The following is a 16,925-nucleotide window of genomic DNA, read 5'->3' on the forward strand; positions in this document are numbered from 1 at the left end:
ATATAGGGTTTTATCAAGAGTTCATTCGAAAGACTGAACTCTGTTTTCAAATAGGTTTTTATCAGGAGTTCATCTGAAAGAATGATCTCTTGTTTTTGATGTGTTTTCATTTCAAAGAATGAACTCCGTTTTAATATAGGTTTTATTAGGTGTTCACTCGGAAGAATGAACTCTGTTTTCATATAGGTTTTTATCAGGAGTTAATTTGAAAGAATGAACTCTGACTTTTTGTTCTTAATAACGAAATTGTGTAGATTTTAATGAAGTGTAGTGAAGTTCATCTAATCTAACTCCTTTAAAAACCTAAGTCATATGAGGCCCCACGTCGCACGGTAGGAATACCTCCCTCCTCCTTCAATGGTGACCCTCACCCACTCATAGAATTGCTCAGTTCCACTTTTCCTCAAAGGAGAGAAAAAAATGGTTTCTACTTACATAATTAACAAATTTATCCGAGAAAAATAAAAACAAAATCAAGGAAAATAATAATAAAAAAAATCGAGAGAAAAAAAAACGTAGAACAAAACCTAGAAACCTCCATCTCTCGCCTCTTTCCTTCTCTTGATTTCTCATTGTGTTATTGATTAACAAGATCAAAGAAGTAAGGCACATATACGTAGCAACAGGGTTTTGATGATGTCTTGAGAACAAAACCTAAAAACCCTCCATCTCTCGCCTCTTTCCTTTTCTTGATTTCTCATTGTGTTATTGATTAACAGGATCCAAGAAGTAAGGCACATATACGTAACAACAGGGTTTTGATGATGTCTTGAGAAATAAATATATTAATTAGGGTTCATATATTTAGAAAAAATACAGCCGAAACCCTAAAACCAAACCATTGATCTCTTATTATTTCATCTCAAAATCCCGCGTCTTTGATCCGACTCATGTTTTGAATGCCTGTTTTTGATTGGTTTTAATCTCTCTGTTCTTCATGTCCATTATTACGTCTCTGTAGGGTTTTTCTTTTTGAGTTTCATTCTACAGGGAAGGTTGCAGTTGCAGTGAAGTTGGGTTTTAGGGAGAAAAGCCTGAAACAAATACGTAATCCAGATCAGGTACGATTTTTTCATCACATGTTCTTATTTTTATTGAACACACTCAGTTTTTTATTTTGTAAGTTAGGGTTTACTTCTCCAGATAACCATCACCAACGACAACACAATCAAGTTCAATAATAGCCCACAAACATGATAAATGATAACAAATAACATATATATGTTGCTGAAATTATGTCTTATGGATGAGTTTTATTTGAGTTTTACTCCATGGTGCTAACTGCGTATATCAAAATCATTAAGACTGTGCGCTTCTATATAATTTATTGTTTGGACCAACTGGGTGGTCTTTTCCCTCGGTGAAATTCTCGATTTCCTCTCCCGTCTGTTACTTAGAAATATGAATGCCTGTTTTACTCCATGGTGCGAACTACGTATATCAAAATCATTAAGACTGTGCGCTTCTATATAATTTATTGTTTGGACCAACTGGGTGGTCTTTTTCCTCAGTGAAAATCTCGATTTCCTCTCATGTCTGTTACTTAGAAATATGAAGTCCTAGATCTTCCAAGTCTATTGCCGGACTGAAATTTTTTCTCATGTAATGCATGAAGCATTTTGGAGGGTGTATGAATGGAAGTTCATGAATTGCGTTTAGTTTTGGACAAGTGTTGTCTGTGCATACAGTTCTGGACCTGACTTCCGGCCCTTGGCTTATCCCTTTGCTCAATCACATTGCTGCTTCTTTGGGTACTTTCATTACTGAATTTTTATTGGGATCCATGTAGGTGTTTTTTTTAATTTAGTCTTTTTAGGCGCATGTTGTTGCAGTTGCGAAAAGGGTGGTCGCTATCTTTTTCACTGGCAACAGGGTTTTGATGATGTCTCGAGAAATCAACCTGGTATATAGTTTTGGATGAATCAGATGTTGACGCTCCATCAACGATCAACAACGCTGAGGCTGACAGGTAAGCTTATTTCAATGTTTTGAATCCTTAAGTAAGCCATTTTTAATCTTGCTGCTTCTCATTTGTTTGTTGCTTTACCTGAAATATCAATCCCCTTCACTGCATATGGCTCAGTGTTCGACCTTATCTATTTCTTTGGTACTTTTGTGGTATAAACTATTCTGAGAGTTCGCTAGAATCTCATTTAAAGTAATGCTTCTTCCATTTTTTAAATTGATTTAGTCTAGGGTTTTCCCACTTTTAGTCTGTTTATAAAGCATATAAGGTTGTCCATACTAATGCAGTGAAACTATTTGTAGAAATATAACAAAATATTCATTTTTCTCATATATTATGAGGATATATAGTAATTTTGCTTGCACAAGTCCCTCCACATCCTCCATTTGCATTTTCAAGTTTCTTGGTATAGTATTGTAGTAGGCAAGTTGGATGTGAAGTAGATAATATTGTGAATATTGCTGGCAATATGGGTGGTTATGGATGCCTCAAGATAGTAGTGTATCTGGGTAACGTTGTTGGTGGTTCTGGGTGGGAGTAGTTTTGGTGGTGGTCTTAACAAATTCAAACTTCATTTTTATTCTCCTTGGTTAATTTACAAAATTATGCCTTGCAGGTTTGTGCTGTATGCAACAGTGAGGTCTATGAAAGTCTTCCCTGACACTTTATTTAATTTCTCGAGAATATCCTGCTCATTGTGAAAATGTAAAAGAAATGTATGTGGAGTTATGGCTTAGCTGCCAGTTTGAAATCTTGGATGCCACTTTGGCTGATTATAAGTAACTAATAATTTCTACATATACTTAGGTTTATATATTTTTGCAGGATCTGGGTCAAGAGAATCAGAATTATGCGGATCCATGCACAATTCTACATTAGCAGATCAGTTTAGCAACCACACAACAACATTTCCGTTTTGATCTAAATGCACCCACCTTCTCCGTGTATATGCTCTAGGACTTGACCAATGAATATTGGCGCCGAAATGGACTGTGCCCAAGCGTTCCGCACGGATACGTTAAATATGTGTCTGGAGTCCACAAAATACCACAGGTAACACTCTACATCTGAACTGATACTTGCAATTTTGTTTGATTGGTCAAGTTCGATCATTTTTCAAATATGGTTTTGTGTTCGTGACTACTCATCAGTTTCTTGCGGCATCTCTTCAATAAGACTGCTAAACAGCATAGGCCCAACTGCTAAACTAAGGAAAAAGTAACCAAATATACTTTGGCTTCCCCAAATTTGCTTTGTTTTGCGCAGAGCATATATGAAAACACTGTTGTAGTGTTTCAATCGAGTAAAAATGGTGATCTCACTCTCTGCTGCATAAGGTACAATTTTGGTTCTACTTGACTTGGATGTGATCTACATTTTTTAGCAGTTATCATTTCACAATACGTGGAGCTAATGCAATATTCATGGGAGAAATTTCAGGTTCACGGATAGCTTCCAGGAGGTATACGAAGCTAACTAGAAGGATAAGTTCTAAGATAATTCCATATGGTTAGTACACATGTAACATCTTTGATGCACAACTCCATTAAACTTATCCTCTAATAGTAGCTGATGGAAAATCTGAGTTTTATGTATGAGCATCGTCTAATCGATGACATGGTGGCATATGCACTAAAAAGCGAAGGTGGATATGTGTGGACTTGCAGAAATTACGATGGAGATGTCCATAGTGATTTCCTCGCTCAAGGTACTGCCCAGGAATTGGTGCGTGTGCATATAAGGTGGTACAATTGAATTGTGGACATAAAACCTTATATGGGTGAAATCTATTACCAATAACCTTGAACTTTCAAATGGCATGGCAGTCCCTGCTATTGGTAATTATATAATAACATAATAAAGGTGGAGATTTAAGAGTACTTGCAGAATGTACGTAATCTTCCTACAATCTTTAATCAGTATCTCAAATATTTCATTTTAAAAACTAATCTCACATATGAATATTAGCCGCTGAGAATTTCAAATGATGTGCAGTTTCAAATGTTGTAGGTTGTGAGAGGGAGAAATGCTTTAGCATATGGCACATACAAGTATTATTATAAGAAAACGGGTAAATCAAGAAGAAGCAGCCAACCAGTGAACATTCTGTGTGCCTAATTTGGTATGTTGATTCCCCAGCACTCTCTTGAACTCTTAGCTGCATCATTGTTTTAATAAGGCTAAACACAATTTTTTTATATTGTATTGGAAAGTATTTGGAGCTTTCTGGATTTCAGCTTTCCAGCATATATTAGTAGTTTAGAGACTGTTTGGAGTGTTTCTCATAGCTTAAAGAGTCTGTTGCGTTATGATCGATAGGTAATTTTAAGCTATCTTGGTGATAGTTCAACTTTAAAGGTGTTATGATTATGTAGTTTTCTGTTTTAGGGCTACTCTTTACTAAGTAACATACATATTTTTAGTATGTTAGACCAGGTGTACACCGATTATGAAGTGTAAGTAATGGATCTTGGAATTATGAAGGAGGAAATGTGCTAGAGCGAGCCCTTATAATTTCTCGGTGCAAATAGAGTTTGTGATCAATTTTTTTTTAGTTAACTGTATGTAACTCAAGTTTTTTTCTCTACTGTTCTCACCCGTGGTGCTAGATGCCATCGGAGGTTCGTTTTATTTTTTTCCATTTGTTTCTTATTTGATTTTTATTATTATAATCTCATAGTCTTATCGTTTTTATTAATTTACAGCGAGGGTGACTATGAATTACACTATAGAAAAAAAGGGTTCTAATAGATGTGGATTTTGGTATTCATGCATCTTCCAATGATGTTGATGTTTCCACCGTGTCAATGACGACGAGTACATCCCATTTACTGTTATAAATAAGAGATAAGGATTCCCCATGTACAAGTTCTGTCGACTATTGTCACTCGGAAGAATATGCAAGCATGGATATTGATTCAAATGATGCAGGACAAAAAGAAGATGAAGATGATGAAGAAGAAGAGAATCAAGTAGAAGTATCACTGATTCAACTGTAATAGAAGAGAACAAAGAAATATATTTGATATGAATATAACAAGCAATTGAGGTGCTCACTGCTCATATAGTCATATATGAAACTTTGCAGGCACAACCTTATCTATTCTAAACTTTGCAGGCACAAACTTTATCCATTCTAAAGTTCAATGAAATTCGAAACTTCTTTTATACAGTTTTAGATATCTTGGCACTACTAACCAATAAGGGTATTCATAAAATTTTATTACTTCATGTTTCCTGATTTCCAAGTATTGCAAAGGAAAGTGATATGCGCAATCGTTTTCAGTGGGTTTTTAGTTTCCAGGAATGATATTTTAGGATAAATCTTTGCCGAGCCACGCCAAATAAAAAATCCCAATCAATGGGGCGGGCCGAAGCCGCGCCACACAAAATCAAAAATGCATCGCGACGGGGTGACACGAAGCCGCGCGACACCAAATAAGAAATGCATTGGGACAGGGGCAAGACGTAGCCGAGCCACACCAAATAAAAAATGCATCAGGAAAGGGGTGGGGCGAAGCCGAACCACACCTAATCAAAAATGTATCGCGACTGGTTGGAGCGAAGCCCCACAACACCTAATAAAAAATTCACAACGGGGCGGGGCGAAGCGAAGCCGTGCAAAACCAAATCAAAAATGCATCGAGACGGGGGGAGGCGAAGCCGAAGCCGAGCTACACCTAATCAAAAATATGGCTAAAAGAAAAAAATGCCCGAGCGACGCACGGACAGAAAATCTAGTAGAATATAATGAAGTGTACAGTTTTCATGAAACGGAAGGAACTCAGATCTACAAAAACCCTGATAGTTCATCAGATAAAATGAACTGCTACATAAAATAAGTAAGAATTAACACGGAAGAGTATTCTAGTCCATTTAATATTTTTAAATCATTATTCCCACTGGACCAAACTGTTGTGGTCTCAAATATAAATGGACCACCCGATTATTTCGCCTAAAAAGAATGCATATGTTCCTCTGTCGTTGAATGTGGAATCTATTTGGACGTATTACAAGAGAATATCCATGTTTTTATCTGGACGGCTAAATAATCAAGTTGGATCCTACTTTTCTTTTCCTTTTCCTTTTGCTCGTGTTGTGTAACTTGTGTTGTGTCTTTTTCTAGTGTCGTGATAATTGCCGGCAATGGTGTCTAAGTGTCAACGGCTACTCCTTAAATAATATTAGTAGCTAGAATATAAAAACCTCTGTCCTAAACTCTTTAACTATTACAAAGGAAAATCTTTACAATGTGAAAAGAATCAATTGAAAGACATCCATTAGATTAGGTGATCCTGGTCAGGTGTCAACGATAATGTCATCATCTTCAAACAATGGAATTCCTATGTTTGTTACTGGTGGACAAATCATACAAAAAATACTCATTAATTTTTTTTGCCTCTATTATTAGTGGAGTATAATGAAAAGGATCAAAAGATTCAACGACTTGCCGTTTCACCATCACTTGTGACTTCTGATAAAAAAAAGTATATTTCCTGCTATATTTAAACACTTAACATAGTACGATTCACAACGTCAAAGTTAGTTTTTTGTGTATATATAGATTTTTGAGAGCTTGAATATCTTTCAGAGGGAAAAAAGAATCGCCATGAAGTTCTCTAAATCGATGACTCCCACTAGTGATTTATGTTTGCGACATGAGTTCTTCGATGATGATGAAGACGAAGAAGAGAGTGTCATGGAGTGTAAAGAAGAAAAGGTAAGTAATCTTCTTGACATGAGTCATTCAGCTATGGCTTCCTATCCTATCTCAGCTTACCTCTCTATATTGGATAACAGCAATTGCCTTTTCTCCTCTTCCGCTTCTGCTAGTCCCAAAATGAGCCATAAGAGATTGAGAAAGACACCCAACAGCGAAGAATCTATTGGAAGTAACGATACTCCTTTAAGTAATAGTAGTAACGGTTCGATAAACCATGGCGACAGTAGTGCTAGTTTGATTAGTTTGCCACGACTCCAATTTCGTGATCACATTTCAACTTACAAGGAAAGGTACTTTGCTGCTGAAGCCATGGAAGAAGCTGCGACTGCAATGATTGGAAGAGATGTTGAATATAGAGATGAAGAAGTTAACGAGGATGGAATAAAACTGGTTCAGTTGCTATTTTCTTGTGCCGAGGCAGTTGCTTGCCGTGATAGGTGTCATGCTTCAGCCTTATTATCTGAACTTCGGAATAATGCTAAAATTTTCGGGACTTCTTTTCAACGAGTTTCTTCTTGTTTCGTCCAAGGTCTTGCTGATCGTCTGTCGTTGGTTCAACCACTTGGGGCAGTTGGCATTGTCACTACTTCGGATTCAACATCGGCAAAATCGTTGGATAAGAAACAGGAAGCCTTAAGCCTTGTTTATGAGATATGTCCACATATTCAATTTGGTCATTTTGTTGCCAATCTATCAATATTGGAAGCCTTCGAGGGAGAGAGTTTTGTTCATGTTGTAGACTTAGGTATGACTCTAGGTTTACAATATGGACTTCAATGGCACGGGTTGATCGATAGCCTTGCTAACCGTGCTGGGGAACCACCACGTGGTATTCGTATAACCGGTGTAGGAAATTCCACGATGCATCTTCGATCTATCGGAGAGGAGTTGGAGGTTTATGCGCGCAGTTTGGGATTAAATTTTGAGTTCTCTCTAGTAGAAAGCAACTTAGAGAAGTTGAAGAAAGAGGACTTCAATCTTTATGAAGGTGAAGTTGTTGTTGTAAACAGCATCCTGCAGCTGCATTGTGTGGTTAAAGAGAGTAGAGGAGCTCTTAATTCAGTACTCCAGGTAATTCATGAACTTTGTCCAAGAGTTTTAGTTCTAGTTGAGCAAGATTCAAGCCATAATGGACCTTTCTTCTTAGGCAGGTTTATGGAGGCTCTACATTACTACTCTGCTATATTTGACTCTCTCGACACAATGTTACCTAAGTACCATACGAAACGTGCTAAGATCGAACAATTCTACTTTGCGGAAGAGATTAAGAATATAGTTAGCTGTGAAGGGCCAGCAAGAGTTGAACGGCATGAAAAGGTTGACCAGTGGCGTCGAAGGATGAGTCGTGCTGGTTTTCAACCAGCACCAATAAAGATAATTTCCCAGGCCAAGCAATGGTTGGAGAAGCTCAATGTGTGTGAAGGTTACACAATTGTGGAAGAAAAGGGTTGCTTGGTTCTTGGCTGGAAATCCAAGCCGATTGTTGCAGCTTCATGTTGGAAGTGCTGAATCAAACTTACCCGAAAGACAAATTGAAACCCATCTCTTCATCTGAAGGTAAACCCATCTCTTCGTCCGATACTTCTTCCTCTTCATCGGAATCTATTTTTTTCTTGTTCGATCTCGTCTTCTCCGACAGTCGCACAAGCTTTCGCTGTTTCCAGGCCATCAACTCCTCATAGCTGAACAGCCTAACCTCACCTTTTCCCTCCACAATCCCTTGGTCACTCTCCTCCTTCTGCCGCTGCTCCTCCCGGAGCTTCATGGCTGTCTCTTGTTTCCGTCTCCAAAGCTCCGTCTCTAGTTTCCGTGAGCGACTTTTTGTACGAGTACTACGTTGGGGAAGAAACATGTATCCCTGTATTACAATGAAATTAACATGATGAAATCATTCAAAAAGATAACTGGAAAATATCTTTCTTTAATTGATGATTACATACCGTGTTGTTTGATGATTTCTCCTCCAAGGTTAACTTCTTAATCAACGATGGATGATGATTCCTCCTCCATGGTTAACTTTTCAGTATTCTTCTGGAATTTTTTCAAGTTTGTGATAAATAGCTTTTATATGCCGCTCTTTATCAGCCCTTTCGGTTTCCCTAAAGTTTGGGAAATAAAAAGAAGCTTTCCTAATTTGTTTAGAGTATCTATAAATAGTTTTCCTCCTTCTCTCGTCTATACTTGTGCGCGAGTATTTAGTGTTTTAGGGTTCAGGGTTCAGAATGGGAACCAAGATGGAACAAGGATGGACTACGATCAAGAATGAGATCTCAAAGCTGATTAGCATTCTTGAAGGAGGTGTTCCTGAATCACCACCGAACTATGGTAAGATTTACTCAACAATTTATGATATGTGAATATCGCGTACATGAATGTAAAGAGCTTTACGAAAGGTATCAAGATGTTTATAACAATTACTTTTCCTCTAAAGTTCTAGGGCCTGTTTGGTATAGTTTTGAAAAACAGTTTTCAAAAATAGTTTTCCACTGTTTTAAAAACATACCCTTTTTTCCTTGTTTTCATTTTCTAAAAATTGTTTGGTAAACTGTTTTTGAAAACAAGGAAAACTAACTAAATCGGATCAAATGTAAAGATTCGTCTAAGAGATAGTGATATTAGCCATGACTCACTTGCAGTCATTCCCCATCTCTTACTTTGTTCTGAAAAGAAGAAAAGAATAAAGAAAAGAAAAAAAGAGAAAACACAGAAAACAATAATTTGTTGTTTTCATTTTTTTGTTTTTAAAAACAGAAAACAGATAGAAAACATTTTCTGAAAATGTCCTTACCAAACGCGTTTTCTCCTGTTTTCTCTGTTTTTAAAAACAGAAAACTGTTTTTGAAAACTATACCAAACAGGACCTTACCATCTATTCGGGAGAAGAAGCCTGATGATGTATCCATGTTGCAAGAACTCGTTAAGCGGTGGGAAAATCACAAGGTCATGGTAACTAAGCTTTCTCGAGGTTTTAATTATTTGGATCGCTATTATATTCTTCGAAGGAAACTTCAACGATGTCGGGTTCGGTTACTTTCGTGAAGTTGTGTATGTGGCCAAAGAGGAGTTTCAAGGTGCTGTTCTTGCGTTGGTTAATCGAGAAACCGATGATATCGATACGACTCTGCTATTGCTCAAGGGTGTTTTATTGTTTTTTGTTGAAATTGAGAAGGAGGATCAGTTTTTAACTGAATTTACTGAATGTTATAATGAGAATGGTTTGGACGGGATGCTTCTCCAGCGTTTGTTAATGGAGTTGGATGTGGCTTATCGTACTCATTGGTGCTCGAGTACTGAGGAGAAGAAGTTGTTTCCCAAGCAAGTTCAAAGCCGGTTGCTTCCTGAATTTTTTTTTAGTGAAAACAAAAGAAAATACACGGCCATGACGAAGGATATAAGCGGTCTCCAGAGGAATCGCGGACACTTTTGCTAATATTAAGAAGATGCACGGGGAGACATTTTAAAGTAAATGGATTTGACTATAAATTACTACTGTTTCTTGTCGTTTTATGTTGATTTTTTTTTTGAAGCATGAAATAAAATAAAAACCAACTAAATTGTTTTTACACGTGGGAATGTGATTCTCGTAGAGTCGCTCAAAAGAATTTGGTTAAGAAAAACCGGATTCGTTTGTTCCTAAATTGATGTTGATAGGTTTCTCGCTTGGCTGTCGTCAGCTGCAAAGTTTGTCAGTCCATCCGCTGCTTGGTTTCCTTCTCTATAATTATGTTGAATAACACAACATGGGATTTGACGCATTCGATGTATGATTTCTTCAATCATTGCAGAGATATACCATGGAGCTTCCTTTGAAGTTTTAATGAAGTGCACGAGATTTTCCGAGTCCGTCTCGAATATGACTTTAGTCCAATTTCTTTTATTTGCTGCTCTGGTTGCTATCACTGCGGCCCATGTTCCCGCCGTTAGCGTTGTGGTTATACCTAGAGGTTGTGCAATAGCCAAAACTGTGTGCGCTCTTGAGTTCCTGCATATGAATCCTGTTCCCGCTATTCCCGGGTTGCCTCTTGCTTCTCCATCGGTATTTATTTTAAACCATTATGATGCTGGGATATTCCAACCCACTTGAATGGTTGTAGAAGATTTTGTTATGTTTGTTGTCAATCTGCAAGGAAGCTCCCCGGGGAGAACTGGAGGGGAAGTCACTTTTGCCCATTCAAATTCATGTTGTTGTACGAAAGATCTTGCCAGGATATCGTCATGGGTGGAGTGTGTCTGATTGAATACTACCTCATTTCTGGTTGTCCATAGAGACCACAAGAGGAAACAACAGGATGTGATAGAAGAGGTATTACCTCGAGTTTGCAGTAATAGAGAAATGGTTGTTTGGTGGTTTATGAGAATTGGTTGGTGGTTACCTTGGGGTTGGGTTGTTGATATGTGGTTAGAGAGAGTGTTCCAGCAGGACAGAGCCACCGGACAATGAATCAACATGTGATTGGTTGTTTCAGGATCAGAGTTGCAACGGGGTGAGAGATTGGAAGTGGAGAGATTGATGTGATGAAGTAGAGATAAGGTTGGCAAACCTTCATTTATAGCTTTCCACAAGAAAAGCCGTATTTTTGGCGGACACGGTAAGGTCCATAAGAATTTTGTGTTTGGAAGGGGTTTAGGGTGAGGTAGTGGGAGAGAGTTGTTTTCTTGCTGGATTAGACAGCCGTACCCGGACGCTGTGGTGTATTTACAAGATTTAGAGTGGGGCCAAATAATTTTGTCTGAGATGTTGTTAAGGGGAAGGTGGATATTTATAATATGTTGGGTGGCAGTGTTGGGTAGGATGTTTAGCTGATCGTGATTCCAGTTATGAGAGATGGGGTCGATTAATTCTGCGACATATTGAATAGGAGCGCACTGGATTGGATCAAGGTTTTGAAAGTGAGGTATCCAATTAGCTTGGATAGTGTACCTAAACCTTTTCCTATTTGGTGAAATATATGCTTTTGATAGTTGGTACGAGAGATGCCATTTGTTTCCATTACGGGCTTGCAGTACTAGGTATTGAAATTGTACTTTGCAATATAGGCTGATGGTCGAGGTATTTTTCATTGAAGAGGCTTGAGCAAATGGAATGTGGTTGGTCTTGAATATTCCAATTTTTTTCATGAAAAGAGATTTATTGTGATGACTACTCTCCCTGATGCCCATCCCTCCCTCTACTATTGACTTGTTTAGCTTGTTCCATCCTAATGGGTGAAGTTTTTGGACCGAAGAATCATGACCCAAATTTTTTTTCCTAGTGATTCGATCAATTTGTTTGTGAACATGCATTGGGAAAATTTGTGTTTGCATGAGGTGATTTGAGGTTAGTGTTAATGAGGTTTTTATTAGGACTAGTCTGCCTGCATGGGTAAGGCATTTTTTGATCCATCCTTGAGCTTTCTGTGCCAATCGCTGGAGTAGTGGTTCAAAGATGTGACTTGAGGTCCTCCCGTGTTTGAATTGAAATCCTAAGTATATAGGTGGAATTGATGTGGTTGGCATGAAGAAGATTGGTGAAGAGTATCTATGTGTTGTTGTTGTAGTCTTGGTCGGTGAATGATGGTTGATTTTCCTGCGTTGATAATTTGACCAGCTGAAGAACCGTATGATTGAAGAATTCTCTGAAGGTGGTTGTTACTTTCCTGGGTAGCTGTGTATGTGATGAGTAAATCATCAACATACATTAGGTGTAGGATGGGGGGGGGGTGCATTTTTTGATATCCGGATTCCTTGAACCAGTTTTTTTGCCTCCAATTTGGAAAGATTTGTTGATAGAATTTCCGCGCATATAATGAATATGTAGGAAGATATGGGATCACCTTGTCTAATGCCTCTGGTAGGAGTAATGAATCCATACGGTGTGCCATTGATGTTGATCGGGTAAGTTACCGATTTGATACATAGCATGATATATTCCACAAATATTGATGGAAAGCCTAGTTTTGCAAAAGCTTTTTTGATGAATCCCCACTCCAGGATATCATAATCTTTTTGGATGTCAAGTTTAAGAGCTATTTTGGGGTTTTTGGTGGTTCAAGATGTTTTTATATGATGAAATAGCTCACTGGCAATTGTGATGTTATCATGTATGGATCTCTTAGGGACGAAGGCACTTTGATATGGACTTATTAAGAATGGAAGAAGAGGGTGTAAGCGGCTGACTAGGATTTTTGAAATGATTTTGTAGGTGACATTGCAGAGGCTTATAGGTCTGAATTGGGATGGTTTTGTTGGGTTGTCAACTTTCAGAATTAGTGTAATGTTTGTATGATTCATGAGAGGATGGATGGTTAAATTATCGAAAAAACTTTGAACCATAGCAATTAATTGAATATGGGTGGTTTTCCAGAAAACTTTAAAAAAACTTACTGGTGTATCCATCTGGAACAGGAGAACTTTCAGAGTTGATGGAGAATAATGCTTGCTTGATTTCCTTTACGGTTACGGCTGCCGAGAGCTGATCACATTGTGAAGGTGTCAATCGTGGAGATACATCTTCAAAGAGTTCTTTATCCAAAGTTGTGCTTTGGGATGCATATTGAGTGGTGAAACGATCGAGGATGATCTGGATCACTTGATCCTTATCAATGACACAATTGTTTTGATGATCCTGTACTTGCTTTATGTTGTTGCGCTTCGGTGTATGGTTTCCTTGGTATGAAAGAAGGTTGTATTATTGTCTCTTGATTGGAGCCATTGTAGTCTGGACCTTTGTTGCCAGTATGTTGCATGGCATTGAGTAAAGTTAGGTGATGATCGCACAACTCCTTCTCGCGATTTATCCAGAAATTTAGTTCTTCTCCGATGTGAATAGCACATTGATGTTGAGCCATCTTAATTTGTGTTGTTGAATTGCCTATTAACTTTAGAAGACGTCCAAATGTGTCCTTGTTCCTATCGATTAGTATTTGTCCTTTTGTGATTAACCTAAGTTGAAAGTCCAGGGCATCACTATGGATAAGTTTGATTGTGTCAAAGACATTGCACAAAGGCGATTGGGATTTGGAATTTACTTCAGTGCAAGCCGTCGGGCGTTTCACTTAGCTATAACTTAAATGTAGCCAAGCGAAATGAGAGTGAAGGTGCACTTGTGCACTTCACATGGAGGGGGAGCACTGCTTGGCTAATATAGACGGAAACATAGTTTTCATTTTTTTTTCTTCCAAATTTTATTTCAATGGATCTAGTAGATAAATATTGTTTATGAGTAAAAAGAATTTAAGAGAACAAAATGGAGATATAATAGGAAAAAAATATTTAGTAAAATAAAGAGATATTTTGTAAAAGAGTCTTAACTTTATAATCAAATTAGGGTCTGGGTTGAAGAACATGCAGTTGATGCATTAGGGTCGTACACTGAAAGAAAACCGTTAGAAAAATGTCAGTTGACATATTTTATTTTGCCAAAAACCTTCACCTTTGCCTGACTAGCGTTGCCCTTTTTAATATCTTCAAAGTATGTATTTATCTCGTCATTCCTTTCCATCTGTTCCCATTTCTATGACTTCACAGTCTTCAGTCTTCACTTCTCCTACTCGACTACTCCATTGAAATTCCGTCATCTTATGAATCATGTTCGGTGCCAATAAGTAAATTATCATCGATGAAACTCCTCTGAATTCTTTTCTTCCCAGCACAACAATTCCTTCCATCAAATATCTAACTGGGTTCGGTTCAACTAATTCAACACAGAGTTGCCGAAATCAAATTTTATAAAAAGGAAAACAAACCCATAAATTAGATTCTTTTGACAGAAAGATAGAGGGGAAAAATGGTTCTAAAAATCTTCATTATTAGCCTTCAAATTAAACATTCTCCTGCATCCCCACCAACTCAAAAAAGAACTTCATCTTCGTTCTCTGTATACGTTTTTCCAAAAGAAATCCTAACCTACCATCAATTGGTTTATTGTTGCCACATAGAAGAATGAATTGAAATAATGGACCTGATCTAGTGCATAACTACAGTGGAGATAGTGGACAATTTTCTTTTGAATCTGGTGAAAGAAGTTGCTTTTGTAAATGTAGTAAATATGTTCGATAAAATGTCAGGGAATAGGTCGTAGTGGATTAGGTACATTAGGATATGATGTGAAATTGAAGTGAGGATGAAAGCTCTAATGTGGAACAGTACTTATGACTTGAGAGTACTAAAATATTTGGGACTGAAATGCAGAAAGGTGTAGGGGATTCAAGTCAAAGAAGTTTACTTTCAACTTCCTGCGTATTGTGCTATGATGGTGCTTCAAAAGGTAAATCTGGGACCTCAGGCTATGGCTTTATTGGCAGAGAAAGCTCTGGAGAATTTTTAGTTATTGTTTCAGGTGGACTAAGTATATCCACAAATTACTATGCAGAAGTACTTGCAATACTAAATGCAGGAGAATGGGCCATTAGTGAAGAGCATAAAGAAGTTTTGTTCAGAACAGATTCAACAGCAGTAATCTCAGCTTTTCAGAGTAATAAGATTCCTTGGTTTGCTATTAAAAGATGGTAGAAGATATGTGCTAATCTCACAAGATGGTATTTCATTCACAGTTATAGGGAGGTGAATTTTTCTGCAGATGATCTTGCAAAAAAAGGAGCTAACCTTGCAAGAGGGGAAAGAAGAGTATTTGAGACAAGACCTGACTTCCTAGCTACACTTGAGATGCCAAACAAACCATATTACAGATTTTGTTAGGAGAGCAGAAAAAATAGTTTCTTTTATTTACTTTTAGTATTTCCTATTTCAGTTCCCTTTTGTAAAATAACTTTTGTAAACATCTTTTGAAATTAATTTAATTCTTTGTTGAGAAAAAAAGGATATGATGTGATTTAGTTATTTCATAAGGGTATTATTGGAAATAAATCAAACGGTCAAAGTTAGTCGACGACCCTAACTCATCAACTGCATGTTTCACGACCCAGACCCTAATTACATACTTGTTTATGGGTGAAAACTGTTTCTGCGGTTTTTGGTAAATTTGGGTGTGTGTGGATGAGAAATGAATCTAAACCCTAACCAAATGCACTGCACGGGAGTGCTTTTGATTCGAGAGATCAATCTATACAATTCTGGCCTAAACCAAGAAACGTCTGTTCCAGACTTGCTTCGATCCAAAGTGAAGGAGATGGGGTTGATCTTAGGGAGGGAAGCGAAGAAGGTGTTGAGATTGTGAAGGTGTTCGTTGTTTATGACTTGTATCAGAATGATGAAATGGCTTGCACAATGAAAGCTATCAGTTCTGGGTGTTTTCTGGATACTGATGACAACACTTGGTTTTTCCGTATTTGTCTGTATTGTTTGGAAAATAGGTGAAGGACCTATTTATACAAGTCATTGAGCGCAACCCTCATCTTGTAGGAAGTGGAGGAAGTGGAGTGATGGAGTAGTGGGGTCGTGTAGAAGTGGTGATTATTACACGATCACGTCTTTTCCCATTTCTTCCATCACCGCTAACCGTCCATGCTTCTTGACACGTTCTTGTAATGGCGCGTTGCACGCTGTAAACCGCAAGACTGATACCCCAGTAAGTATCCCCCAATTTGTGACGTGCTTGATGTCTCGAATGAGTGGATCGTGGGACCCACTGCAGGAAATAACATACGATGCTAAGTTACTTAAAGAATTGATATTCATTCAATATTGTGTATGTTTGATGCATGTTATGCATCGCAAACAATCAACATGTATGAAGCATCGATGTTTTAAAACTTGACCGAATAAGTCGCGGATCAAGCGTCTTAAAATAACATCACGTCCAACCATCTTCGAGTGATCATTCGGAGGCTGCATGGAAGAGCCATGCTTTGGTCGATTACTCCCCGTGGAAGAGTGGCGGACGGTGATCATCGGGATGCTTCATTGGTCTTTTAGATTTTAACCTAGGTTGTCCGACCAAGCTAGCAAAGTTGCACGGACGAGATGGTTCATGACGCTTATTTGCGACCGTTGATGGAACTTTAGGGTTTTTAAGAGGTGCGCAAGCATCACTCTTTTGCTTGACCGAATTCAAGCATGGACACCAGTTTTGGTGGGACCGACCGTGCATGTGTGTAGATTTCCTGACGGTGTACATGTCCATACCACTTTGTCCCACGAAGGTGCGATCTAGGCCACTCAATTTGTCTGGCAAAGGTGAGTGGTCGTGATCGATTTGCAACAAAAATCCTTTGCCGCAAAGGATTTTAGGGGGCCACGACATGCCATCTTTGGGCACGCGTTTCGAGGCACCTGTCTATGGTCCACCTTGTCCGACCG

At 38.1% G+C, this 16,925-nt stretch overlaps 1 protein-coding gene and 1 long non-coding RNA gene across 13 annotated transcripts; both read left to right on the forward strand.

The window, feature by feature from the left end:
* The first annotated feature begins 450 nt into the window (after positions 1-450).
* LOC113334149 lies at positions 451-5,031 on the forward strand. Of its 10 annotated transcripts, none has more exons than XR_003352562.1 (9): positions 451-1,061; positions 1,616-1,751; positions 1,817-1,969; positions 2,583-2,682; positions 2,792-3,019; positions 3,118-3,303; positions 3,407-3,856; positions 3,977-4,088; positions 4,672-5,031. It is a non-coding gene; the product is annotated as an uncharacterized LOC113334149 (long non-coding RNA). The 10 variants fall into 10 exon arrangements; XR_003352565.1 differs by lacking the exon at positions 2,583-2,682 and having other exon boundaries at positions 454-1,061; positions 3,407-3,475; positions 3,607-3,856; XR_003352568.1 differs by lacking the exon at positions 2,583-2,682 and having other exon boundaries at positions 454-1,061; positions 3,407-3,475; positions 3,612-3,856.
* A 1,490-nt stretch (positions 5,032-6,521) lies between these two features.
* Positions 6,522-8,593, forward strand: LOC113333892 (DELLA protein GAI1-like). 3 transcript variants are annotated; one of them, XM_026580258.1, is made up of 2 exons: positions 6,522-6,686; positions 6,767-8,593. In XM_026580258.1, exons 1-2 carry the CDS (start codon positions 6,625-6,627, stop codon positions 8,196-8,198), a joined length of 1,494 nt encoding a protein of 497 aa, XP_026436043.1. In that variant the 5' UTR covers positions 6,522-6,624; the 3' UTR covers positions 8,199-8,593. The 3 variants fall into 3 exon arrangements, with proteins under 3 accessions (XP_026436043.1, XP_026436044.1, XP_026436042.1); XM_026580259.1 differs by having other exon boundaries at positions 6,570-7,760; positions 7,837-8,117; XM_026580257.1 differs by having other exon boundaries at positions 6,570-8,593.
* The last annotated feature ends 8,332 nt before the right edge of the window (positions 8,594-16,925 follow it).

This window comes from Papaver somniferum, unplaced genomic scaffold, assembly GCF_003573695.1.
Source record: "Papaver somniferum cultivar HN1 unplaced genomic scaffold, ASM357369v1 unplaced-scaffold_135, whole genome shotgun sequence".
NCBI lineage: Eukaryota > Viridiplantae > Streptophyta > Magnoliopsida > Ranunculales > Papaveraceae > Papaver > Papaver somniferum.